The sequence below is a fragment of the Clavelina lepadiformis genome, chromosome 3 (genome assembly GCF_947623445.1).
Source record: "Clavelina lepadiformis chromosome 3, kaClaLepa1.1, whole genome shotgun sequence".
NCBI classification, from domain to species: Eukaryota; Metazoa; Chordata; class Ascidiacea; order Aplousobranchia; family Clavelinidae; genus Clavelina; species Clavelina lepadiformis.
The window spans coordinates 3,340,416-3,364,730 of record NC_135242.1 but is presented as its reverse complement, the minus strand read 5'-3'; the positions used below and the strand labels follow the sequence as shown (position 1 = coordinate 3,364,730).

The 24,315-nt window shown below is 36.0% G+C and overlaps 5 protein-coding genes across 5 annotated transcripts; 4 read left to right on the top strand and 1 right to left on the bottom strand.

The window, feature by feature from the left end:
• The first annotated feature begins 184 nt into the window (after window positions 1-184).
• On the top strand, window positions 185-5,385 carry LOC143450890 (tyrosine-protein kinase Src-2-like). Its single transcript, XM_076951638.1, has 13 exons — window positions 185-284; window positions 1,458-1,710; window positions 1,949-2,042; window positions 2,256-2,354; window positions 2,465-2,568; window positions 2,781-2,927; window positions 3,079-3,228; window positions 3,434-3,567; window positions 3,863-3,985; window positions 4,119-4,275; window positions 4,447-4,578; window positions 4,696-4,850; window positions 5,018-5,385. Exons 2-13 carry the CDS (start codon window positions 1,458-1,460, stop codon window positions 5,084-5,086), a joined length of 1,617 nt encoding a protein of 538 aa, XP_076807753.1. The 5' UTR covers window positions 185-284; the 3' UTR covers window positions 5,087-5,385.
• A 1,057-nt stretch (window positions 5,386-6,442) lies between these two features.
• Window positions 6,443-7,747, bottom strand: LOC143450889 (ribosomal RNA-processing protein 7 homolog A-like). Its single transcript, XM_076951637.1, has one exon. The coding sequence runs from the start codon at window positions 7,553-7,555 to the stop codon at window positions 6,752-6,754; it is 804 nt and encodes a 267-aa protein (XP_076807752.1). The 5' UTR covers window positions 7,556-7,747; the 3' UTR covers window positions 6,443-6,751.
• A 1,584-nt stretch (window positions 7,748-9,331) lies between these two features.
• On the top strand, window positions 9,332-12,701 carry LOC143450312 (inositol monophosphatase 3-like). The gene is made up of 7 exons (XM_076950795.1): window positions 9,332-9,519; window positions 9,848-10,002; window positions 10,580-10,726; window positions 11,106-11,271; window positions 11,392-11,487; window positions 11,815-11,970; window positions 12,108-12,701. The coding sequence occupies exons 1-7, from the start codon at window positions 9,507-9,509 to the stop codon at window positions 12,350-12,352; spliced, it is 978 nt and encodes a 325-aa protein (XP_076806910.1). The 5' UTR covers window positions 9,332-9,506; the 3' UTR covers window positions 12,353-12,701.
• Window positions 12,702-14,931: 2,230 nt separating this feature from the next.
• On the top strand, window positions 14,932-15,841 carry LOC143449937 (uncharacterized). The gene is made up of 3 exons (XM_076950282.1): window positions 14,932-15,129; window positions 15,279-15,416; window positions 15,570-15,841. The coding sequence occupies exons 1-3, from the start codon at window positions 15,017-15,019 to the stop codon at window positions 15,739-15,741; spliced, it is 423 nt and encodes a 140-aa protein (XP_076806397.1). The 5' UTR covers window positions 14,932-15,016; the 3' UTR covers window positions 15,742-15,841.
• A 1,559-nt stretch (window positions 15,842-17,400) lies between these two features.
• Window positions 17,401-23,256, top strand: LOC143450633 (uncharacterized). Its single transcript, XM_076951260.1, has 21 exons — window positions 17,401-17,619; window positions 18,008-18,180; window positions 18,372-18,442; window positions 18,559-18,721; window positions 19,012-19,082; window positions 19,223-19,382; window positions 19,556-19,859; window positions 19,951-20,038; window positions 20,154-20,276; window positions 20,340-20,420; window positions 20,509-20,637; window positions 20,715-20,859; window positions 20,984-21,095; window positions 21,180-21,313; window positions 21,389-21,540; window positions 21,644-21,695; window positions 21,791-21,906; window positions 22,094-22,217; window positions 22,428-22,579; window positions 22,729-22,812; window positions 22,932-23,256. Exons 1-21 carry the CDS (start codon window positions 17,477-17,479, stop codon window positions 23,100-23,102), a joined length of 2,748 nt encoding a protein of 915 aa, XP_076807375.1. The 5' UTR covers window positions 17,401-17,476; the 3' UTR covers window positions 23,103-23,256.
• The last annotated feature ends 1,059 nt before the right edge of the window (window positions 23,257-24,315 follow it).

Here is a 24,315-nt window from a genome sequence, read left to right as displayed (position 1 = left end):
TTGTCTGTAAGGAATAAGCGGTTTATAAGAGTAATTGGTTGGAATGAGTCTGCGAAAGGCATTATATGAAAATTCTAATTTATCACGATGAAGCTTTGCCACAGAAATTATTGTTTAGCTGAATATTTGCTCTCCACACTTGAATCTCACCCAAAATATGTCTTTCGTGTTTTTGTAGAGATTTTATAAGTGCATGCTATATCAGAAGTTAGGTGAAACTGGAGACATTTTGTACATATTGAAAAGGGGTTCACATCGAAGCAAACCTGCTTTCAGGTTAAAAAGTAAGTGCATTTCATCTAAACTCAAGCAGATTTTCAATTCAATTAACTTGCCACGATGCTAATGTGAACTCTATAAATGCAAAGCAAAGAGCTAAAACACGTTTATGACAATTTCTGATATGAGTTGGTTCCCTGGCATATTTTTACTTTGTTATATTTCTAATAAAGTATTTAACGCAGTTAAAACATTTGAAAACAGTCACGTTGTTCTTATGAAGAGTTCAATTCTGGATCCTGCAAGCATAAATGACACGTTCTTACACATTACTTCGTATCATACTTCCTGGTTATGGTGCACTTTTGACAACATACTCCCTGATATTTAAAACGTTTTCTGCACTGACGTTTAGAAACCTGTACTGTAAACAAATTTGTATAAAGTTTAGGTCGTTCATCACATAGAGTAGATTTTGTAAAGCAAAAGGCTATGGATCTGGAGTAATGCACATTACATTGCTGTTCTTGTAGCGTAAACTTTTGTTTGTTTATCGACAAGTGTTAAGGGAGAGGTTAAATGATCTTACCACTAATTGGTTTAAAAATTACATCATCTCACGGAAGTTTTTGAAATTAAAACCACAGCAGAACATGGTTCACTGCAGTTTGTCTCACATCTTCACTTCCTGAAATTTTTGCCATTAGGCGTTTTGAAGCTAATAATAGAACAATATAACATGATAATCAACTCGTGCACTACCAATGCTCAAAATGTAGACAGACGTATAACGTCACTCTTGGCACGTTACTGCAGGAGAGATGATATGTGGTTTGTTTAAAGGTTTATTTTTGTGGGACAGTTTCTGAAACAAAACTGTCATTTATGGCAATGCCAACCTAACAGAAAAAGATAGGGTTGAAATTTGATAAATCTAATTTTTTGAGACAAAAATTTTCTCAAGTACACAAGCAATAAAAGATGAAATAGCAACCTGATAGTTTAAGAGCTTATTTAAATATTTAGGCAATTTTTTCGAGTCATAAACAGTGCAATAGATCAATCTTTGGGTAGGTAGAGTACAACTTTCCATGTCAAAGTTGAGTTAAGTAAGGTTTTACCTGTCCTTTAAAACATGAAGATTACCTTTTTCAAGCAGCTTATTTTGCATTACTAACATTACGCAAATTCCTGGTGAAACAAATTTTAACACTAATTACTCGACCAACTTTTGCAAGATGTGGAAGATATTCAAACGAGGTGGAAAGAAAGTCGACAGCAAAGAAGATAAGAAGAAAAAGAAGAAAGGCAGAAGAGCAAAGTCTGAAAGCAACTTACATGAGCTTTCACCGAGTGAGGCGCAAAGTAGTGCGCCTTTCAGTCCTGCTCCTTTTCAGCAATTTGCCGAATGTGTAAGCCAACAAAACCACTTCGTGCATGATCCGAATTCTTCAAAGATATCTCTACCACCACCACCTCCTCCAGAGCCAGGTATGTGTTCTATGATACGGGCAGAAGTTCTTTCACCTCCATTTCATAAAAATCTTTACAAACGATTGTTGTTTTCTTGCTGCTGGAAACTCCTTTGTGTCTCGATTTGAGTAAGAGTGTGAGACGGGTATGCAAATAATGTTTGTTAGGGTGTGCACATAAATCTCAAAGGGTCAATAAACAACCATCTCAAACCATGACCAAAGAGTCAAAGTTTAATAAACAGAATGTTTTTCAGCAACAATAAAATATGTGGCAAAGTTTGACTATGAAGCAAGGGTGGGCGATGAGCTTACATTCAGAAAAGGCGATATCATTCACATTTTCAACAAGTAAGCTTCTGCTTGTGGTTTAATTACAGTTTCTGTCAACAACAGATATTAAGATAAATACACTATTTAACCGTTTTGTAGTCGTATTTTAAAACAACCAAAAAACACTGATTTAAATTAATTATATCATTGTGTTACAGTATTTTTATCGGCCACTTGATTAGTTTTAATTATCTGTTTAAAAACTTTATTACACTGTTTCCTGAACTTTAGCAATGGTGACTGGTGGTTAGGTCGATGTTCAAAATCATCTCGTGAAGGATACGTCCCATACAACTACCTGGCTCCCTTTGGAGGGACCGAATCTGAGGAGTGAGTTGACAGTGTCTTTTGATTAATATTGCATGTTTTCAAACTCTGTGTTATATGAAGCAATTAATGCTAATTTGTCAATGAGTAAACATAGAGGTGTTATGCAATAGTTGGTATGGAGGGAAAACGAGTCGCCATGAATGTGAGAGAATTCTCAAGCAGCGTGATAATATTTCCGGTACCTTCATGATTAGAGAAAGTGAAAGCTTGGCAGGTGTGCTGGGTTTACTAACTTTGAATATATTTTTATTTATTTTTATTATTTATTATTTAATATTTTATTAGCTTTATTACACCAGTGTACTTGTAATGGTTATATGATTCTTTTCCTCCGACAGCCGTCCTGTTGAAAGCTCTCTGAAGATGTTACAAAATGAAGATTATTATAGAAAAGAACTTTTTAATCTGATTTGCAATTCATCACAGGGACATATTCTCTCTCTGTGGCTGTGAAGACATCGGTTGATATGACAATTAAACATTATCGGATTCGGCGTCTGGAAAATGGTGGCTTTTATATAACGACCAGAGCTACTTTTTCAAATATTCCAGATCTAGTTACCTATTATCAAAGTAAGCATTGTTGAATATGTCGCCGTTTCATGTATTGTTTCAAAAGTTTTTATTAAATACTACAAATGGAAAGGATGAACTATAGCTCATATTGATCGCAAGTAGCATTGTAACAGTTGCAGCAAAGCAATTGTTTTCTGTTAAACAACAGCGTCTTCGGATGGATTATGCAGCAGACTAACACAGCCATATCAAAGAGACAAGGAAATCGTGAGTCGGCAAGATGTTTGGGAGATTGACCGAAAACACATTCAACTGCAGAAGAGACTTGGCGCTGGAATGTTTGGTGAAGTTTGGAAAGGTCGGTAGATTTTCTTTGCTGATTCTTTGAAGCAAGTATCAGCTGATTAGCACTGGCTTATGTGACCCTTTTTTTGTATAACAATGAACAGTTTGTGGAAATCTTGCTTTATTTAAAGTTTTCTGTACAATTTCTATCATTGATATCAGAACAACTCATAACAGGCTAAAAACTCTGTTGTAACTGTAAATTAAAAATCTTCAAGGCACTTGGAATGGAACCACAGAAGTGGCCGTAAAGATGGTAAAATGTGGAACGATGTCTTCAGATGCTTTCTTGGAGGAAGCCAGAATTATGAAAAAACTAATTCATGGAAAGCTTGTTTGTTTGTATGGCGTAGTAAGTTCTACAACAATTATGACTTGTATTTTTCATCATGCCAACATCACAAACCCAATGACAAAAATTGCAGTTTTATTCTCTTTTAACTCTAAAATTAGCTGAACAGTTGGAAAGCTGTTTGTGGTTTTTGAAAATATTTTTGTTGAATGTCATCTCTATTATTACTTCTTCTCTATGATAACCACTGTATTTTAGATTACAATTTTTGGTGATATTGATTAGCCGGTAACACATTAGGTTTTTTACAAACAACAGAAGCTAGACAGCGTTATTAATGTGTGTTTGACTACAGGTATCAACAGAACCAATTTACATTGTAACAGAATTTATGTGCCATGGTAGTTTGCTGCATTATTTAAAAGATGGTTTTGGAAAAAATTCCATCCTAGTAGACCACATTGATATTGCTGCTCAGGTTAGTGTTTTTGTACAAATCTATCATTTTATATTTATGAAAGTATGTTTTACTATCATACCATTTCATACGTGAACCAATCTGTTATTCATAAAACATGTCATATATGGTTTGTTTGAACTACCACTGGTAGGTTGCTGCTGGTATGGCATTCCTAGAGAGAAATAGTTACATTCATCGTGATGTGCGAGCTGCCAATATCTTGGTTGGAAAGAATCAGGTTTGCAAAGTTGCCGATTTTGGCCTGGCCAGGGTATTAGATGATGACACCCCCTATGAATCTCATGAAGGTATTTTCTCTTCCTGTGATGGTGTCTGATACTTGTAGTGTATTGAGTGAAAATGTCATGTTTTTAAAGAATTTTGTGCCAGAACGTAAAAATTAAAATGTTTCATATTTCTTTCAAGTGAGTTTTCACTTACTAATATAACTTGCTAAGTTTGTCACAACTTTATTCCAGGTGCAAAATTTCCTATTAAGTGGACTGCACCGGAAGCTGCTATGTACCGGCGTTTTACCATCAAATCTGATGTTTGGAGTTTTGGCATATTACTCACAGAGATTGTAACCAAAGGACGCATTCCTTACCCTGGTGACTATCAATTAGGAAAAAAATAGAAATTTAATGCTATCAAGCAAAACGTAATTAAACGATTAATGTTGGCACACGGTTTTAGTAACGTAAATTAACAAATGTAATGAATTTCAGGCATGATGAACGCTGAGGTAATCCAAAGAGTAGACACAGGGTACCGTATGCCCAAGCCGCACACAGTCCCTCCGTGCCCGGATTCCTTGTTTGAGCTAATGTTGAAATGCTGGAGTAAAGATGAAATGCAACGACCAACATTTGAATACATACAGGTTGTACAACCGTGTTAATGGTGGTGGTGGTTAATGTGAACAATGAATGTAAATTGTAGTTGAACACTTGTAAATCTGCATTATCTGCGTTTAGATTAATGGTGACTTCAGTTACTGACAAAAGTTCTAAATTCAGAAATATTACTTAACAAGATTTATTTAAACAGGGTTTCCTTGAAGATTATTTTGTAGCGACTGAAACAAACTACCAAGAGTCTGGGGAAGGGGCCTTTTAAGAGATTTTGCCAACAGCTTCAATCACTTTTACTTCAAAATGTTTCGTGTAAACAACTTTCTTGTTTTTTGTGTCTGTGATTATTGCATAGTTTTGTTAGTACTGTTTCAATTATTTTAAAGTACTTGCATGTCAACCGTACTTACCCACCGCCAAGTGTTTCACAGTAAAAGTAACACCTTACCAAAAGGTTTAGTTGAATACCGAGACAGGGAGGGCAGCGTAATGTAAATTCCTTAACCTTTTTTGTAACTTAGTTTAGTTTTCAAATATTACAAAAGGTCTATACTCACTTGCCCTTTTCTATTCAAAACATGATACATGCAAACAGGAGCAATGAAAACTGGTATTGTCTTATGGATCATGACAAATACTTAAGAGCTGGTAAAATATATTCCACAGATTTTCAGGTCAGGCCTGGGCCGCTACAATGTGGACGATTTTTCGTAGTTTTAACTTGTAATGTGCCTCGAGGAAGATTATTCGGGTTCGTGCGAACCCGAATATCATGAAGGTCGACACGAATGAATCATGCATCTATTCGTATTAGAACCAAACAACAAAATTTCATCCAAAAGTTGTCAAGTTTTTCTTATAACATGACGTAATCGATAAACAAATTGCTTTCTTTCAAAAAATAGTGTTTAAAAACGATTAAAAAAGCATAATCGCTAGGAAAATGACCTTTATTGTAAGTACTGTACTGCTAACTCAATTTTAGCATCGTTGGGAAACTAGATCACCATTTTTACCAAAGTCAGTAAATTTATAAGAAATATTGTATTCGGGTTCGCCCGAGTCTTCCACAAAGACGATATTCGGCGAATCTATTCGGGTTTGGGTTCGTATCAGCCCATCCCTAGTTTTAACCCATCTTTACTGGTGGCTGCTCGTACACACACGTATTGCCACAGAAGGTGATGTGTGTTTCGCACATGGCTGGTCTAGTTCTTATAGACATTAATGCCATAAATCAGAATGTTATGTGCTTTGGGGTTGAAAATTATCCTAACATTTATCATTAATTGTACTAAAATTTCTTAATACTTCTGAAAACTCAAAGGTGCAAGAATCATCCAGTTGACATCATCATTTGTCTCTTGTGCAGTCATGTCAGTTTCCGTAAAATGCTTTAAGGAAATGAACAAACAAAATAAAAGCACCGAAAAAAGTTTAAAAAGTACGCTGAATTCCCCAATTCAAGTTTGCTAGGATGCATTAAGGTTCTGTTTAACAGTGAACATCTTTCCTTTTAGACTTAGTGAATACTGCATTGTGAAATGTTTCTCAGCAGGACAAAAACTGATTTTTGATTTTGGCTTCAAAAGTATCGAAATGGAAATAACTCGAAGGGAAATGCGTTCACATAATTTATTATGCGCAAGGTGACAACTCGCAAAAGAGCACAACCACTAATTTCACTCATGATATACCACTGGTCAACTAGAAGTCCATCTTTTGTTAAGTAAAGTTTTCTGCTTTTATCAGATAAGTTTGTGGAACTGAAAACGGGTGTATTACAGCAAGATATGATGATAGACCATTTTAGCATGGAAGTAAAAATTGTAGAAAATCATCAATATATAAAAGAACAAAAAATACTTTGTGAACCCGTGAGCTCTTTATAGCGGTACAACTGACATCCAAAGTTTTACAGGGAAAGTCATCAACCAAACGGTTTAAATTTTCTTGCATTCTTCATTGCTTTAATTTTGACTTTATCTTCTTCAAATTTGTTTCGAAGTTCAACAATTTTTGCCCTTTTTGATTCACGAATTTGGTACGAGTAACTGTGTAATGTTACCTGATCTTTTTTACGTTTCTTTATTTTTTGTTTCAACTTAAAATCATTCAATTCAGTCCGGCTTAATCCAGGGTTATTTCCACGCCTTGTTACTTTTATCCAGCCCTCCTCATCCGGAATGCCATCGTTTTCGCGCTCATCTTCTTCCTCTTTCACGGTCTTAGCATCGTAGGCATTCATAAAGCGATCAATTTCAGCCTGCAGCTTTTCTCTATCAGGAAAACTTTGCACATAGTCGTAACACCACTTTGTTATGCCAGTATGAAAGATTTCATTACTGTGGTCGCACTCCATTATTTCCACTGATTCTTTATGCAGAGCGTCACTTAATGCTTCATGTGATTGGAACGTCACGTAAAACACTTGGAATCCATGATTGGAAGTAGACGGAAAATACGTGCTTGTGTGTTTAGGTTTCACAATATTTCCAGGTTTATTCTGTGCATGGATACTTAGAATTTTTCCACAATCTTCAAACCATTGCCGAACATGTTTCTTTTCACAATAAGAAGGAACATTGAGCACCATCAGTGTTGGGTTCTGTTGGAGTACTTCATTATCTTCGTTTGAGAATTTGTAACGTTTTAAGAACAAGGTATGATTGACGTCACCAAGCTTAACCAAACAAGTTCTGATGGATGTTTCGTCTTTATCGTTTTCAGGCATATTCTCTATTGTTTCCAGCCAAGCATAACCACAAACATAGACCTGCGAACAAGCGACGTACCTGCTCAACCTGTGTAGACGAATCAAAAATAAAGTTAACCTTCAGAGTGCCAACCCATAGCTTGTTTTTTATCCTGCAAAACCTGTCAGCTGTAAAGTCGGAAAGTTACTCCAGCACACCGGCACGAGCATTCAGGCATCAAATAAATCAACCAAAACAAACACAACGTGACAAATGCATAGATATCTTATATATAATAACTAGATATCCAACTCTCGCTGAAAAGTGAAGCAAGCCTGCGATGACACATGCGCCCAAAAGCGTTGGGAGAGAGTGAGAGAAAGGCTAAAAGCCGATTGTAAATTCGTTCTGTATAGGCCTAATTCTATTGGAGTTTTTCGAAAAGCCGAGCTGTTTGCACTGCGCTATCACCGATTGTTTTTGTAAATATTTGTATTTTAGCTGTATCAATGAGTAAGCTTGCCTAGGCTAATTGCCTACCGGTACCGTATAGGCCTAGCATAAGGCAATGTGGTTGCCCTTCATTTGAGTAAGAGTTACATGATCCAAAGCAAATAATTGATACATAAATAATTTCTTTCAACAATTTATTGCCAGAAATATCCTACCATTCGCACAAACTGCTCGCTAATGATACCGGTACGGTACGGGCCGTTCCAGTATCTGGGCCCATATTTAAACGCCAAACACCCTTTAACTATACAATTGAGCTTTAGAAATATTGCTTAGCATCGTCTGCATCAAAAAACGTCTTTCCATTTCATAACTATTTTCCAATGTCACATAATCTTTTCATATGTTGCATTCAACACATATGCGCCAGAGCATTTCTGGTCGCATATGTTGACAAAATGGCGGACCCATACTGGCTTCACTTCTTAAAGCGCAAGCGCAAGGTAGTTGGATATCTAGTTATTATATATAAGATATCTATGGACAAATGGCAGTGTGAAATAAACTTGCCACTAATGGTCGCCTAAGTGCAATTTCTGAATGAGAAAATTTTAATAAAAAATTAGCTTGGAAAAATGTCGATTTTAATTTTTTGAAGTTAATGTTTCTTGAAATTTTAAGTATTTTTTATTTTGTAAATAATGCAAAGTCAGACGTAAAGACAAGCGAATTTTGTATCACACTTTGAATAATTCACATGGAAGCATGCACAGGTACAGCGTAGCGTATGTGGCAGACAAACTTGTTCAGCAACTTTAACATCTGACTGCGTGCAACCCAATTAACGTGGACTGAACGTTGCTTAGTTGAGGTAGAGTATGTCGTGATGATTGGTTCAGACAGCACTTGCTAAGAGCCAAAAACATATGCATGAAGCATATGATTGTGCACTTCTGCGCTAGACGCTAAATTTTGAAGCAATGGCATGCACCGACCCTAAAATGGATCCTTTATTTGCCGTATTATGAACTGATGTTAAAACTAACTAAATTTGTCTTTTTTATTGATTATAAATTGGTGTAAGTATGTAGGTGAGAAGTTCATTAGTGCACATTGATGATAGTCATGCAAGTGCACGCATGCCTTCAACACTTATTTTTCTGGGCCAATTTTACATGGGTTTATTTTTTTTAAATTGCATTTTTTTGCTTTGATTAGTCAACCATATATTTCCTAGTTAATAATAAATTTCTACTCTCTTCTCAGTGTGACAGTTGTAAAATTGTAGATAAGTTTGCAATGCAACGTGATTTTCGTGTTATTACATAGAGTACCATTTATGTGTCATATTAAATATATTATGTAAATATATACACAGCATATAAGTGTGATATACTAACTTTAGTCTACTGCACATCATACCTACATTCTGACATTTTTATAAGCATTTTTTGGTGTGGATAATATACGACTGCACCAACTTGTAGTTCGATATTGGGGAACTACAGTACCAAGACTCAACAAGATTTTATAATCATGTCACCCTCAGGTAAGAATACAAAAACAAAGAAATGATTTTATCTTCTGTACTTATCAGGACTATTTGGACTTGTTAGTCACTTGATCTGAATTGAAATGTAAACTGTTCACTTTTTTATGCCGAATTATCATAATTTAATTTCTGTATCGGCTTTTTTTATGAGTATATGTCTTCTAATTTTTGATGGAAATTGTTCAGTTTGACATAATTTTACATATATATTTGAAAACGTTTTCAAATAAAAATGCTAGGAATATGTTTTGCATAAGCCGGCAAACTTAAAGAACGAACTGAAATGTATTATACCAATCTGAAAAATCTTTTTTGTCAATTAAAGGTGTTCGTCTCTCGCCCGTTGGTGTCAGTCTCATTTTTATATTATCCTTAAGCTTTGTCTTTTATTTCGGCTCCATGTATTATGCCAGGGAGGTGGTGAGTATGCAGGCACTACTTGTAGCAGGAATCGACTTTGCAGAGAGAGGAGGTGTAAAGGTAAATTATAAATTCTCGTACCACATGCGAAGTGTTCTCACAATGAAGGTTAAAAATATGTGTGACTGAGTTTTTTTTAGCTAGAATGTGGATTGTAATTTACTGAGGTTGAAATTTAATAGCGTTTGTATGGATCATTTCACAAAGTATGTACGCAAATTCTCACTGTTTTAAACTGGAATGGTAAAAAATGTATTGTTACTTTTTGAATGGTTTCCTGGTACTGCCAAGTAGGATAATTGCACCATTCATTGCATTGCACAAAAACTGGCTGGAAGTGTTATATATACTGTGTCACAGCATACACGTGCATTGTTCATACAATTGTTATTTATAGAACAATATAATATGTGATGAGCGATATATCATATCAAAGTATGTTTTATATCGCTTAGCATATCTGCACAAACATATATGTAAATATATCATCTTTACCAAGCATCAGTGAACCTAGTGTATGCAGTGTTTTTGACATTTCATTTAATGTCTTTTTGACATTTATAATATTTCATACATGAATGAAATTTAACCTTGCAATCTAAGGATCCTTATTAAACCCTTGTAATAAAACTTGCAGGTGAAATATGTACACGACCAGGGAAAGCTTGATGAGAAAAGTAAAGGTGAAACCTTAGAGGGTGCCAATGTTCCACTAACAGATGGTGACCTTTTCTCAAATCAAGCAATGATGCAATCATTTAGAAAGTCTTTTCCCAATGTCAAAGTAATATTCTTACCTGTTCATACCATGTTCATTCAGACTTTGTTACCATTTTTACAATGATTCTAAGGCCATATAAATTATGGAAAAATAGACTTAATCAACATGAAGTTTTCATCCAGACATAAAACTCTTATATCTTATTCTTCATTATCTGATGAGGCAAGCTGGTGTTTGCCAAAACTTGTGTTGAGAAAATAAAAGCTAACCCTATAGTGCCAGCATATATTTTGCTCTTTGCGTCATTGTGTTAGTTATTCTGTGTTTAAAGCATGTGTAAAATTTGGTTGATAATAATTTATATAATAGTATGTTGTGACAAAAACATATTCAACAGCTTAAAAATCCCTTACTTACAAGTTACAACTTGTATTTTCGCCAGGTTGTGTCTGAAGAAAAGGAAGCAGTCAACTTAGTAGAAGACGTTGCTCCTGCTCCAGAGTTTAATGCTGAGGTTCATAAATTGGTTACCGATCCACTTGTTGAAGTCCCAGTCGATGACATCACAATCTGGATTGATCCATTAGATGCCACCCAAGAGTACACAGGTGCGACAGTTTGGTTCGGACACTTCAAAGTTAGTGGAAAATGATTGTCCATTATAGAATGACCATAAAAACTTGTCTGTAATTTTGTGATTGCTCATGTAAGTCCTGTTATTTGTGCAGAGAGCCTTCTACAGTATGTGACCACTATGGTATGCGTGGCGGTTAAAGGCAAACCTACCATCGGAATTGTACACAAACCATTCGAAAAGAAAACATGTAAGCTCGCTACTTAAGTATTCATGGAACAGTAAGTTTCCCAACTTACATGTTACGCAAGATGCCAAATCGGACACAACATTGCTGATGTGCACAGTGGCATGAGTGGCAGGTTTCAAAATTTTAGCAGCCAGTTTTGTAAAGCCTTTTTATTAACAGTAACCGCTACCAAACAATAGACATTCCAGTTTGACCTAAATTTTAATAACGGGATTTTTTTAAACTGACTAAATCCCACCACTGCTGTTCCCAATGTTACGTTTTTACTAATGCATCTATTTATGCGGAGTTACTTTCTGATCACTAAATTATAACATCAACTGCTAGATTGGTCTTGGGTTGGTCATGGCTCAAATATTGATGACAATTCTCAAAGCGATTCGAAATCTATCATCGTTTCCCGATCACACCAAGGCGAGGTGGAAAGTATTGCTCACGACGCCTTCGGAGATGATGCTTCTGTGATTCCAGCAGGTGGCGCTGGTAAGTCAATGCAACTGTCACAGATTATTCGTCATCTTTATATTTTAACGTTTGCAAAATAAGTTTGCTTGACCTTCGATCGTTTTGCAACAAATCAATACGATATGATTTCCAATACCCTGCAAATATTTCTTCAGGGTACAAGAGTTTGGCTCTGTTCGAAGGGACAGCTTCTGTTTATGTCCATACAACCCAGATCAAAAAGTGGGACATCTGCGCCGGCAACGCCATCTTGCGGCATGCTCAAGGTCGCATGACAACGTTGCACGGTGAGGAGATCGATTATTCCGCGAGCGGAAGTCCAGTTAATAACGACGGTTTGGTCGCCGCAATACACAATCATGATGTCTATCTTGAAAAGCTTGGAAAGATTTTACGTTAGAGCTTCCAACTACAGAACAACTCCAAATCTATTATATTAAATCCAGTGACTTACTTTTTTATATGCACTCAGCTATTTATCATCGCTTTGTACTAAAACATAAACGTCGTGTATTTTGTGCTCACGGGAGCATTCGAAAATGAACTGGGAGGGAAGCTTGATGACCCCGTCCATTTGTTTTCATCATCACATGAAGCACTTTCGTATAGCTCTGGGAGCCCTATAGTGGTTTGTTCTTACACTGTATATCATTTGCTGTTGTAGCCAGTCTAAGGACGTGTAAAATGCTCTCTTTATCAAGATTATTAATGATACATTTTAAGTGATATTACAATTTTTGAGATAGTCATTTTCATTCCTTGCTCTCGCCGCTCCAAGCATAAACGCATGCATAGGTGGGCAGCACCGCGGTACTATATAGTACCAGATTACTGTAAATTACCGCAGTACATTTTCAGTACCGGTACCGTCGGTACTTATGAAAAAAAGAACCGAATTACTTTTTTCAAGAAATTTCTGTCGGTCCTGTTGCTCGGTATTTTTTACGTGATTATTTCGTAATTTTAATAGGTATGTTTTCAAAAATACATGCTAATTAATCCTTTTTACTAATTCTAGCATCTGTTGATCTTTTTAAATCTAGAAATGTCAAGTAAAATTGCAAGCGAGTAACGTCACATATGTTTTGACCTGGAGTAACCTTTACCGAGGGCATAATAGAGGCAAACATTGCATTTGCAGCAGAATCTTTTAGACAAAAAATACCGAACTACTTTTTAAAAATAATATCAAATACCTGAACCGTTCGGTACATTTTTGCCAAGTACCGACTGCCCACCTCTGAACCCATATAACAATTAAGGTAGTGGTCCATTGGTGCTTGTTTTTATACCAGAAACGAATCCCAAGGAGAACGTTAAAGACATGCGCTTTTTCTTCTGCCATATCCAGGTACCTTTCAAGTATTGCACTTACCATTACTTGTACCTTACTCATATTTAGTGATATTTATCAAGAGTACTCGCTACTGTTCAACTCGCATTTGCTGAATAAAAGCTACAGTAAGACTGAAAGCAGCTGCTGTTTGTGATTCTTTGCTTGCGATCTTGGTTTGAGAAGCAGTCGTAACGTGCTCATCAGTTCAAGACGTCGTTCTTTGACTTTCAACAACGTGTGTTTTTAGTTGAAAATGACGGTTTCAAGTGTTTATATTTTTCCACAAAAATCTATTGCTTTATCGTGTTAGCTATAAACTATAGGTGTATAGGATTAAAAAAAACAAAAAAATTTATTCTTCTAAAAGTCTAAATCTATCTATAGCCTTGCCTATGAAACAACGGGCTGCTTGTCCATATGGGAGCGAAAGATTTATGACAACTGGATAGTTTATAGTCAATTGATTATTACTTGTTGTTTTGAGTAGAATGTTGGCATTGTGGCCGTTTACGGTATTTGGGTAGCTACCTGTCAGCATTGTTTAACCTGTAGGAAGATAACGTTTATTCGTTAATAGTAAAGCGGCTATTATAAGCCAAGTGTACCGCCAGGATGCTGACAAACAACGAAGAAGCATTTTTGACAACACCTTGCAATTTGAAAACGTCACACGTTGTTTTGCGTATCAGTATCTTTTCCATATGGTTATAAACATACTTTTGTCTAAACGCTATTATTTTGGGATTAACCCTACAAACGTCAACGGATCATTTCCAATCTTTAGATAAATTTGGGTAAAAATTAGACTCTGCGACACATGTTACATCACATAAATTATTTCGGATCACATAAAATTTTCGTAAATCAATAGCAAACGTTATTTACAATACATCTTTCTGGATAGGTTAGGCTTTTAATCACTCGTATTTCACGTTTTTTGACTACTCATAATTGCCTAAACGGTTCGTGCGTCACAGTTGACAAGTATAGGCCTACTGTAAATTTGAGTACAGGTTTACAATGGTGCCTTTTAATGCTGAAGGACAATAGATCACCATATGGTCAAAATAACCAAACAAGATAATATAAAAGGACAATGCTTTTTATTGGAGCAATAAATATTCCGTTTCCGTTGCTTGTAACATATGCAAGTCAATCATTTAAAGATTCATCTTGATTTTGAACATTTTCCGTCCAATTTTGGTAAGGGTTTTACGTAAGCATTACGTCAATCGTAAGCAGGGTTAAAGTATAAAACATTGGGGAATCTCGAGTGACCATTACAAATGGAAATTTTCCGTTTGAAATCGCTTTGCGTTGAGGAAAATATTCTGAGATCTTGCTTGGCAGTGTGGACAATGCGAGTATTTGTAGTAGGGACAGTGGAGCAATGCATTATCGGCACTTGCATGAAATGTCAAAGCCTAAAACCGCTTATTTCGCTAAATCTTTCCTATTATATTATTCTTCATACTTGTAAAAGATTTCAGTTTAGATATGACGTTATGTTAAAGTAAGACGAAATGCAGCGAGGCATTACGCTCATCTTTTCTATCTGCATAATAGAATGTGGCCTACAAGCATCACACATCGTTTCTACTGTTTTCTTAACCACTTTAACCAGTGAAAAGTGACCTGAAAACAAGATTTTTCTCTTTTTTAGAGTTCAAAAACAGATCGTTGCCTTTATAAAAGATTTAATATTCGTGAATAAGATTATTTCATAAGATGTCTGTTTATAAACTGATCGCAATTATGGTTACCCTCGCCGTGGCGTTTTCCGCGGCGTCAGGCGCCTCAGTGCGGGCACAAGGTGAAGACGACAATGACATTCTTTCCAGGTATGAAAAAGCAGACCTATGCCAGGCCATGATGTCACATTATTAAAGTACTACACGGGCAAATATGTTCAGCTCTCAGAAAGATATGAAATTATTTACTAGCAGTCTTGTAATTTTATGACAATAATGTGTTGATTATGAATTCACAGAGAACTAATGAGGGACGGTGCTCTGTTGGAAAAAGTGCCCAGCAAACGTTATTCAAGTGGCTATTACACCAATTCTCGAGCCAAATATTTGGACCGCAATGCTGTAAACAGGCTCATGAGGTTTATGGTTGGAAAAAGGTCCTTTTCAGTTTTTTTCAAGTTCAAAATTTGATCTTTGATCAAGGCTATATTGGATTGTAATTTCTCTCATAATGTCTGCTATCCGAAACCCGAGCTCTTTCGTTGCCGCTAACATTAACTTAATTTTCAAGTTTTATGTTTCATATGAAGGGGTTATGCTGATGATTTAGCCATGGCGACCAGTGACGACGGTACAATTGGTCAAGTTGGAAATCAAGCGGTTTCCGGGACGAAAGGATATGTCATATTTGCAGCGTCATTGGATGGCCTTTTAGATGATTTGGTCAGACAACTCGACACTGAAACTGATTTTTCCGGCTAAATTCTTCACAGGATCTTGTGTGATGCCTATGTGTTACCAGACCGTTTCTACCCTTACGACTGAATTCATAATTTAACTTGCAATAAATGACTTGCTTTTATTAGTGATATTTTATTACTGTTACACACTACTACACAGCAAATGCGTTGCTGAAAATTGCAGTCGTCAAGGCGGAGTAGTGAGTTATCGTCATAGCAATCAAAGAGCTATATGGACCTACTGTTGCCAATAACTGTAGTACAATATCTTTATCCCTACAAAAGCCACAGTGTTACATCGGTAGGCCTTTTCCGGTTCTGAAGACAGCTCAAAATATAAATCTATTATTCTCCACTAACCCCGTTTATACATATACAAAGTAGTGTATAGGCATAACGCGTTTCGACCTTTTTTGTATCAAACTGCTAGGTTTGTACTTCAATGAAATGCCTTCCTTAGCTTAGATAACAAACCTGAAAGACTTTGTGAAACTGCAGTATGTCACTTGCGTCAGCACAATATTTCCTCCCCTAAGGCGAAAACTGAAACGAATGAATGATATCAGTTGTACTTGTAGCCTATGTATCAATACATATCTTTCTAAAAAGTTCCAACATCCGATCTAAAACATTTGTTATAAATGTTAATCATATTCTCATTGAGAACGATTGCAGTGGAAAGTCCAGGTAGCCTATTTGTGAGGTTTTTTCTTGGGTCAATGCAGTTCAACTAAAAAAGCATGTGAAGTTTTAAATGTGGAATAAACGTAGTAAAATTATAAGTAACTGACCTTTGGTGATTACTTTATGGCAAGATTATAATCAGTAAACCAAAAAATAAAAATCAGAGTACAGTATTTGATAGCACTCCATAGGGTTAACTTTTGTCTTTAATTTCTCTACACAAGCTTTTGCAAAAGTGAGCTTGCTTTATCAAGTGTACTAGGTACTAAGACACGGCAAAAAGTTTTCAAAGTTGCTACATAGGTTAAAGTCTGCTTGGAAACAGCAAACGCAAAAGATTATTATAACATATATGTTTTGACATCTTCTAAAAATTGATAAAAACACCTTGAAGAGAATTAAAATTTTTACACAGGTATATGCAAAGTATAAAAAACAAGACAGAATAAGCTTTGGTAATTGGAACATAATTTTGTTCACGATAGATGTTATTCTTTAAAATTTTTTTATCTTTGATTAACATTTATATCGAAGCCTTTAAATGTGTCGTTTTAACTATAACTTTGTTTTTTCAGAAAAACCCGTGCTTTTAAGAGCGTATAAATCGTAAAAGTGAGTTAAGTGTTTATTTTGCAATTCTGTTTCAAAGTAGGTGCAAAACACAAAAATGCTGATGCAGTTTATTTAAAGCTAAAAATCCTAGCCAAACATTGAATATTTCAATAATATTTGTGAAGTAATGAAAGTGGATTACGTCAGAATTGCAATGAAATAAGAATCATAGAAATCTGTCCAAGTAAACTAAAGAACAAGCCGCTCTAATCTGGTTAACTAAAGTTACACTGCTACAGATTACAGCCGCAGTAGTGATGCCGCATTGCTTCCTAACGTAGTTCTGAAGCCAATGTGATTGTGATTGGAACGTCAGTTTGTTACGTCACAAGCGAACCAATGCACGAGTTAAAGCAAGAAAAAGTGGCTTGAGTTACAATGCGATAACCTTTGCCTGACTACATAGGGACATAAATGTCAATAAATATTAGAACAAGCTGGTGACAGATTATAATGAGAGCATGTCAAGGCCAGCACCATCAAACCTGTCGAAGAAAAAGCCAAAAGTAAAAAAGAGGGTTTCATTTTCTGATGTCACGACATACCAACCGGCTCCTCTATCCAGCCATTCAAGTGAATCAGAAGTTACATCTACAAGTGTAAGGTAAGAGATGAAAACCTATCATTATAAAATGGCACTTGATACCATGCCGGTATCGACGTATGGCGATAATGACCAACCGTCATAAATTTCATATGACTGTTGTAAATTTTAAGGTTTACAAATGTCAAAAGCTTATGTATTACATCTATTGGCATAAAATGTTATTTATGTCAAGTTTTCAAAGATACTTGAAACATTTGGTCAATTTGTGCAACAAATGATGCAAGTTTTAGCACATGTTTTCCCATGTTATTTGTTTTTTTACATGAAAAATTTTATGCATTCCAAACTTTGCAAATCTAAATTTTTCCAAAAAAATACAACTTTTAAAAACTTTCATACATTTCTTTAAAGGGAAGTCGGTCACACAATCCTTTTTTGTTTTTAGCGAGGAACCGTCCATTTTAAACGACGACGTTTCAGCGTTACTAAGAACATTGTTAAACATTGGTAACTTGAAGAGTAAGGAAGAGACAGAAAGAGACAAAAGAGAAAAAGAGGAAGCCGAAAGAAAACTGCATCCTTCCCCTTCCTTACAGGGCGCCCAGATACTGGCAGAAGGTCCAGATAATTATTTCTAAGTGTGGGAAAACTACTGCCAACTTTCTAAGGCGTGCCTCACCCTATATGCTCAAATTAACTGATTGCAGTTAAGAGTAATCAAGCCTGTTAGACGTACCTGTACCGGGAACTTTAAGTTATTTATATCAGAAAATAGTAGATCATACAATATTGGTGTGTATTATTTTTAGATGCACTGACTGCTGCACTGAAAGACTTCGAAACAAACGAAAAACAGAAAAAAAGTTCGAAGAAAAACAAGGCTAGACAAGTTTACGTTATTTAACTAGACGTAAAGAAGATGGTTTTTAGGTGTAATTTTAGTGGTGTATTTTTACCAGTTGAAGTAGGCTACGTTTTTGTATATTTGCACAAAAGCGCTCGGCACAGAGTACAACGAAAAATTCTTCATTGAAACCCGGAAAGAACGCCCTGAAGTACACCAGCAGCCACAATGAAAATTTTGACGTGGATAAACAGGAAAGCGAAAAAAAACTGCATCCTACCTCTCCCAAACAAGGCGCACAAAAACTGGCTGAAGGTTCGGATATTTAGTTCTAAGTGTGGGAAAACTAATGCAAACTTTCTAAGGCGCACCTCGAACCACTCGATCAATTTAACTAATTGTGGTTGGTTTCGAGTACAGTAATCAAATCTTCTTGAAACTTTGTTCAATTTGTGTTCGGTTAACGTTGCGACAGTACGCAGATGGTTGCTGATTATTATTTGAACATTGTGATTTTATGTTTCGGGAAAAAATGTGTCTTAGTACGCAGAAGACATAATTGAAGATTAGTGTAAGTCATATTATATTGTCGATAAAATGTTTAGATGCACTGACTGCTGCGCTGAAAGACTTTGAAACAAACGATGAGCAAAACAAGAACTTGAACATAAACAAGGCAAGACAAGTTTGTGTTGTTTAAAGCGTAAAGATGATAGTTTATAAACTTTATACTGTAAACTTTACAGTTTCATTTTTAGTTTCCCATTTTTATCAGTTGAAGCATATAGGCTACGTTGTTGTATATTTGCACAAAAGCTCTCGGCACAAAGTACAACGAAAGATTCTCCTTTAAAAACTGCCAAAAGCGCTCTGAAATCGACAAGAAGCTGCAACCAAAATCTGGGCATCGAATCTAGGATAACTTCACAGTTAATCAAACCATGGTACTCGTCTTCAACCTTTGAAAAAAACGTTGGTACGAGCAAATATTTCCATTATTTTTTCTTGAATTTAATTGGTGCGATAATTTCTTGCTCACCTGTTGTAATAACTATTTCAAGAATCAGATATACAACTAGGCTCATAGGTGTGCATGACATAGTATAAAAACTCATTCATTACTGAAGGTATGTTGATGGTGTTTTACAGTGGAATTTCTGCAGAACTCTGAATCAAGTACCTCCACCATTTTATCTACTTCGGCCTCTAGTTCACGGTCAAGTCAGGCACAAAGCTCACTCTCGTCAAGTTCAAGTTCATTGGTAAACAATAAAACTAACCAGCAGATGCCCGAGACAAAAATAGTAAATAAAAGTGCCACTGAACTTTCACAACGAAAAAGACCTCAAAGTGCATATCATGGAAAATATGCAACCGTCGTAAAACCAATTCTTCCTCACAAGCCAACGAACGACGATTTGAACGAAATTATAGTTTGCGGAAACAAAATGAGGTATAAGGAGAAATTAATTGTAAGTTAAGAATATATCTTAAAATAAAGTAACTGTAAAATGATAATGCCAGCCGGTGTTGATGCATTGCAGCCAACATGAAAAACCTGGATCCAGCAAAATCAATGCCTCAAGAAAACGCACACAATCAATAGATGTATTGGCGGAATTCATGATGCCGGTATTGTTATATTTCTTGTTTTATACGTACAGGGTAGGTTTACCACCCGCAAACTTCTGATGCATTCGAGTTGAGTTTCTCTGTAACGTGTAAGTACATCTTTTTACAAACGTAGGTGGAGGCTCGCGTGGTTGAAAATGCTTTAGAAGAATCCAATGATGAAGCAACGGAAGAAATCGTCAAGGAGGTTGTGGAGCCACCGGTATTCGTGGGTTCTTATCCCTCCACCGTTGGTGACGTAAGTCGCTTTTGCTTTGCACTTAATTTATTTTGACAGGTTTCAACAATATCATTATTATAGGACACTGATCTTCCACCAGAAACAAAGACTTCAAAGGAGTTTAGGTCACATTCAGACTCAATATCATTGATGCGCGCTCCTGTAAGTTTAACTTAACACAGTCATGTTTGCCTTACGGAAACTACTGCTATTTATTTCCAATGTTTACCAACGTTTCATCTTGTATTAGGTGGTTGGTAGGACCCGGAGGAATTCCTTAAGTTCCACACAATTAGGTGCATTTCATAAACTCTTTTCTCGTTTTGATCAAACCCAAAGTGGAGGAATCAGCGCTAAGGAACTTTATCAAGCCGTTTTGGTTAGATTAATTTATCTCTGGAATCCCAGGCTTCCATAGAGACCAAACTTATATATATCCATATTTGTCGCGAACAGGGTACATTTCCCGACATAGACATCACATTGGAAGAAGTGGAGGAAATCCATAAGGAATTCAATATCAAGGAAACTGGTGAAATAGATTTTGATGAGTTCTTGACTGCAGTGACTCAACCTCAAAACTTTGTAAAACTTATACACGGTAGGCTTAATTAAATTACCAAAACGATTAAACGATCTGTCATTGGGATTTTCGCACACTTATCCATTGGTCAGTTTGGTATATGCGTGAAATTAAAAGCGTTATTTTAATCCTTATTCTGTAGATGAAGATCAGCAAAAAATGCGATCGGAAATGAAATTGTGGGAAGAAATGGTGAACTCAAACAATTCAGACGAAGTTAAGAGAAATACGTTTAACAATACGGCGAACGCCAGGTGGGTAGCCCTGATATCGGACAAAGAAGTGTTTAGTGCAAGGGTAGCGCCTTTTAATTACTTTCCATTCATATATATTCGCAGGAGACATCGCAAAAGTATCTTTTTTAAAGTTTTGAAAACAGTTACGAAAGAAGAATCTATGAACGAGATTCGACAATATTACATCAACAAGGTAAAAAAGGTCAACGATCACGTGGTCCAGTATTACTCAGCAGGTTGGTAAGCCTTGAATTTTATAATATCTACTTCCTTGGTTTGACTTTCTTTGTTGAAGCACTTGTTACGTTTAGGACAAAGATGCCTCGGTATTTCTTTCGAAGAGATCATGAAAAGATTCAAGAGCATCAAAAAAGAACTTCATGACGAAAGATCACGTTTTGCCAACTGGGGGAAAATGAAATCATCACCATACGCTCAGCCATTGTGTTTTAATCACTTCAAAGTAAAAATCTTATCTTAAACTTGGCACTCGTCTAATGCATATTTTGTTATTGATGAATCGGACAAACTAGAAGCAAAGCCACTAACTGTTTTACTCTACATAGCGAGAGGAGGCCGAGAAGAAAAAAGTTTTGCGAAAGAAATTGTTGAGCAAAAGTAACTTTCTAACGCACTTATCTAACTTGATCGAAACTGTAAAATAACTTTATTTTAGTTGAACTGTTTGTTTCAATTGTTTTTGATCGTTAAAGGTCGAGCAAAGTCAGCTGCAAAAACAAAAGCTTCAAATGTTGACCGGATCCCGATAAAACGGCCAAAGTCAGCACCGAAAAATTTGCCTAAATACGACCATGAAATACAATTTAAGGTACAAATCTAAGTAAGCCTACATTTAAATGCTGTTAATATTTCTGCAGTATCTGCACTCATACCAGAGTAAACGTAGCTTACGCTTACCCGATGTTTTGTTATAAATTTTAATTGGTAGGCTCATTTATTATTTACTCTAATTTTAAATTTCTATTGATGCAATCGGTGTTTTAATATGGGTTCAGACCGAACGAAGGAGCTCTCCAAAACCTACAAAGTTGAAGAAAAGTATTACAAATGATGAAGCTTTCAAAAGAATCTACTCAGCACCTGTGCAAAGGGTTCCTGGACCAATCATAAAACGGAGAGGTAATCTGCACTAGAACATAACTTAAACTCTTTATGTGAATGCTGCAGGGAGCATCAGTGACAGGTAACAGGTCAATTAAATTAGGCTAATTCTTTATAAAATGCGCAAATGTTGAACAGTTTGCGGCCAGTTTTATAATTTGATGCTTGATTTTATGATCAGTGTTAAAAAACGAGCACAGTTTGCCTTTAATTTATTTCTTTATTTAGCGATATCTGCCAGAACGTGGGGCGCCCCCGCTCGTCGCCCTAAGATATCAGAGTTTGTTTGCACACCAAAAGCTGTTGCCTTACCCAAATATCTATTGCAAGATTATCCCCAAACCTTTAATTACGATGATCTACCTGAAGTCCGCCAAAAGGTGATTGTTTAATATTTAAACATCATTGTAATGTTGAACCATTACGGATTAAACTATATTGGAAACGTAAACCTAGACCTGGTCTGTAAAATGAGAGACTATAGTTGTTATAATTGAATTGTTTCAAATTAGCCTATTTTAAACTTTAGACGGAGGTTATATTAGATGATTATTACAATAAACTGAAGAAAGTCGCGTCAACTAATTCTCGGACAGTTTACAAAAAGTTTCAGGTACTTTATCGTTAGTTGGTTTTCATTAGTTGGAAGACAGATTTTTCCTTTTTGTTACCACCAACACTCGTTTAAAACAAGCTAACATGAAAATGTCGGAATGTTTATTTCATCAATAGGTACAACAGATGACGCCTATAATGCGCGATCAGTTTAAACAAAGCTATCTGGCGTATACTGGTGAAGTTGAACCCTTTGTCGTTTCACCCTGGCTTCCATATCCTGTACCGTCGCACTGGATTCCATATCCTCCTTTGGGAAGATCCCAGCCCAAAGCGGCTTGGGTTTGACTGCTTTTTTGTATTATCATTTATTTTGAAATACAGAAAATACCGTGTGTTTCAGTATGAAATGGAAGCGAAATATTTTTTAATTATAATATTGGCTTCAGAAGTCTTGCAAAAACAGTGTGAATATTAATTGAAAGCTGAAATACAACAAAAATATTTCTAACTATCCCGAAATTATTTTATTGGACAGAAAAAATGCGTCATCACGCGGAAAACGTTTATTTATTGATTGTTGTTGGGTAACGAGAAACGCTCGTGTATGTGAAACCAGAGAAGTTTTTAAAATGTCGGCTAGATTACTGAATTGGATGCGTTGTAGGTAAGGCGCATTTGGAAGTAGTTTCTTCACCATCAATTGCTACAATAATTGTCACGCTTCGTTATAGGGTTCATAAATTCATTATCTAACCATGGTACTTAGTTAAAAGTAAAGGTGAATCTCACGCTAGATTCCCAGCTTCGGGAAACAGGGAGATGAGAACAAGAAGTTAAAGTCCTTTTGCCTTTGGCAGTATGTCTGCCCATGTGATTTCACCCTGGGTGATTGTGAGAAACCTTATTTAAAATATGTAGTACTCTGTTTTCTGTATGCTACGGTCAGACGGTCTGTCTTGTAACCTACAGAAATGTAAGAATTTGCAGTAGTTGTTAGTTCTGTAGTTACTGTACCTCAGTTGAAACCGTACCAATAGCGATTTTTTCATGTGCATTCTGCACAGCCACAGTGATAAACCTGAAAGGATGGTACACACACGAGACTTATCAAAATGCACTCTGAAATTTGTTCTTGTTCACGTCGATTATAACAAACAAAAAAATTAGCTCTTTGAATGCTTTGCGTGAATAAATACATGAAGAATTGAATTTCCAATGCACACCGTTATGCCAAACTCTGATTTTATAGGCCTATGTCTGATTTGTTAAAACTACCCCACAGCCCAGTCGTGAGGTAAACAGCCACTTCACTTTTACATAAACAAACACACCCAGTTCATTTATGTGAATACGAATTTTTGAATTAAATAAAAAAGATAATTAAGAAAGTCATGATGACGATGATGATGATGATGTCATGATGATGTCATCATGCGAAAGGTTTAGCCTGGCCACAGTCGCCCACCAGCTTATCTTAGAAGTAAAGAATAAAAATGAAGAGGAAACCAGTATGCAGTCCTTATTACATGAATATATACTATTTTGTGCTACTTTCCAT

What these genes read in the sequence shown, in the direction of transcription:
- LOC143450890 (XM_076951638.1), top strand. Translation starts at nt 1,458, where the DNA reads ATGTGGAAGATATTCAAACGAGGTGGAAAGAAAGTCGACAGCAAAGAA. An exon ending in ATCATTCACATTTTCAACAA is followed by an intron (nt 2,043 to 2,255) that starts GTAAGCTTCTGC and finishes CCTGAACTTTAG; the next exon opens with CAATGGTGACTGGTGGTTAG. An exon ending in GTTTGGTGAAGTTTGGAAAG is followed by an intron (nt 3,229 to 3,433) that starts GTCGGTAGATTT and finishes AAAATCTTCAAG; the next exon opens with GCACTTGGAATGGAACCACA.
- LOC143450889 (XM_076951637.1), bottom strand. Translation starts at nt 7,555, where the DNA reads ATGCCTGAAAACGATAAAGACGAAACATCCATCAGAACTTGTTTGGTT.
- LOC143450312 (XM_076950795.1), top strand. An exon ending in TGCCACCCAAGAGTACACAG is followed by an intron (nt 11,272 to 11,391) that starts GTGCGACAGTTT and finishes TTATTTGTGCAG; the next exon opens with AGAGCCTTCTACAGTATGTG. An exon ending in GATTCCAGCAGGTGGCGCTG is followed by an intron (nt 11,971 to 12,107) that starts GTAAGTCAATGC and finishes ATATTTCTTCAG; the next exon opens with GGTACAAGAGTTTGGCTCTG.
- LOC143449937 (XM_076950282.1), top strand. Translation starts at nt 15,017, where the DNA reads ATGTCTGTTTATAAACTGATCGCAATTATGGTTACCCTCGCCGTGGCG. An exon ending in GACAATGACATTCTTTCCAG is followed by an intron (nt 15,130 to 15,278) that starts GTATGAAAAAGC and finishes ATGAATTCACAG; the next exon opens with AGAACTAATGAGGGACGGTG. An exon ending in AGGTTTATGGTTGGAAAAAG is followed by an intron (nt 15,417 to 15,569) that starts GTCCTTTTCAGT and finishes TTTCATATGAAG; the next exon opens with GGGTTATGCTGATGATTTAG.
- LOC143450633 (XM_076951260.1), top strand. Translation starts at nt 17,477, where the DNA reads ATGTCAAGGCCAGCACCATCAAACCTGTCGAAGAAAAAGCCAAAAGTA. An exon ending in CGCCCAGATACTGGCAGAAG is followed by an intron (nt 18,181 to 18,371) that starts GTCCAGATAATT and finishes TATTATTTTTAG; the next exon opens with ATGCACTGACTGCTGCACTG. An exon ending in CAGTTTACAAAAAGTTTCAG is followed by an intron (nt 22,813 to 22,931) that starts GTACTTTATCGT and finishes TTTCATCAATAG; the next exon opens with GTACAACAGATGACGCCTAT.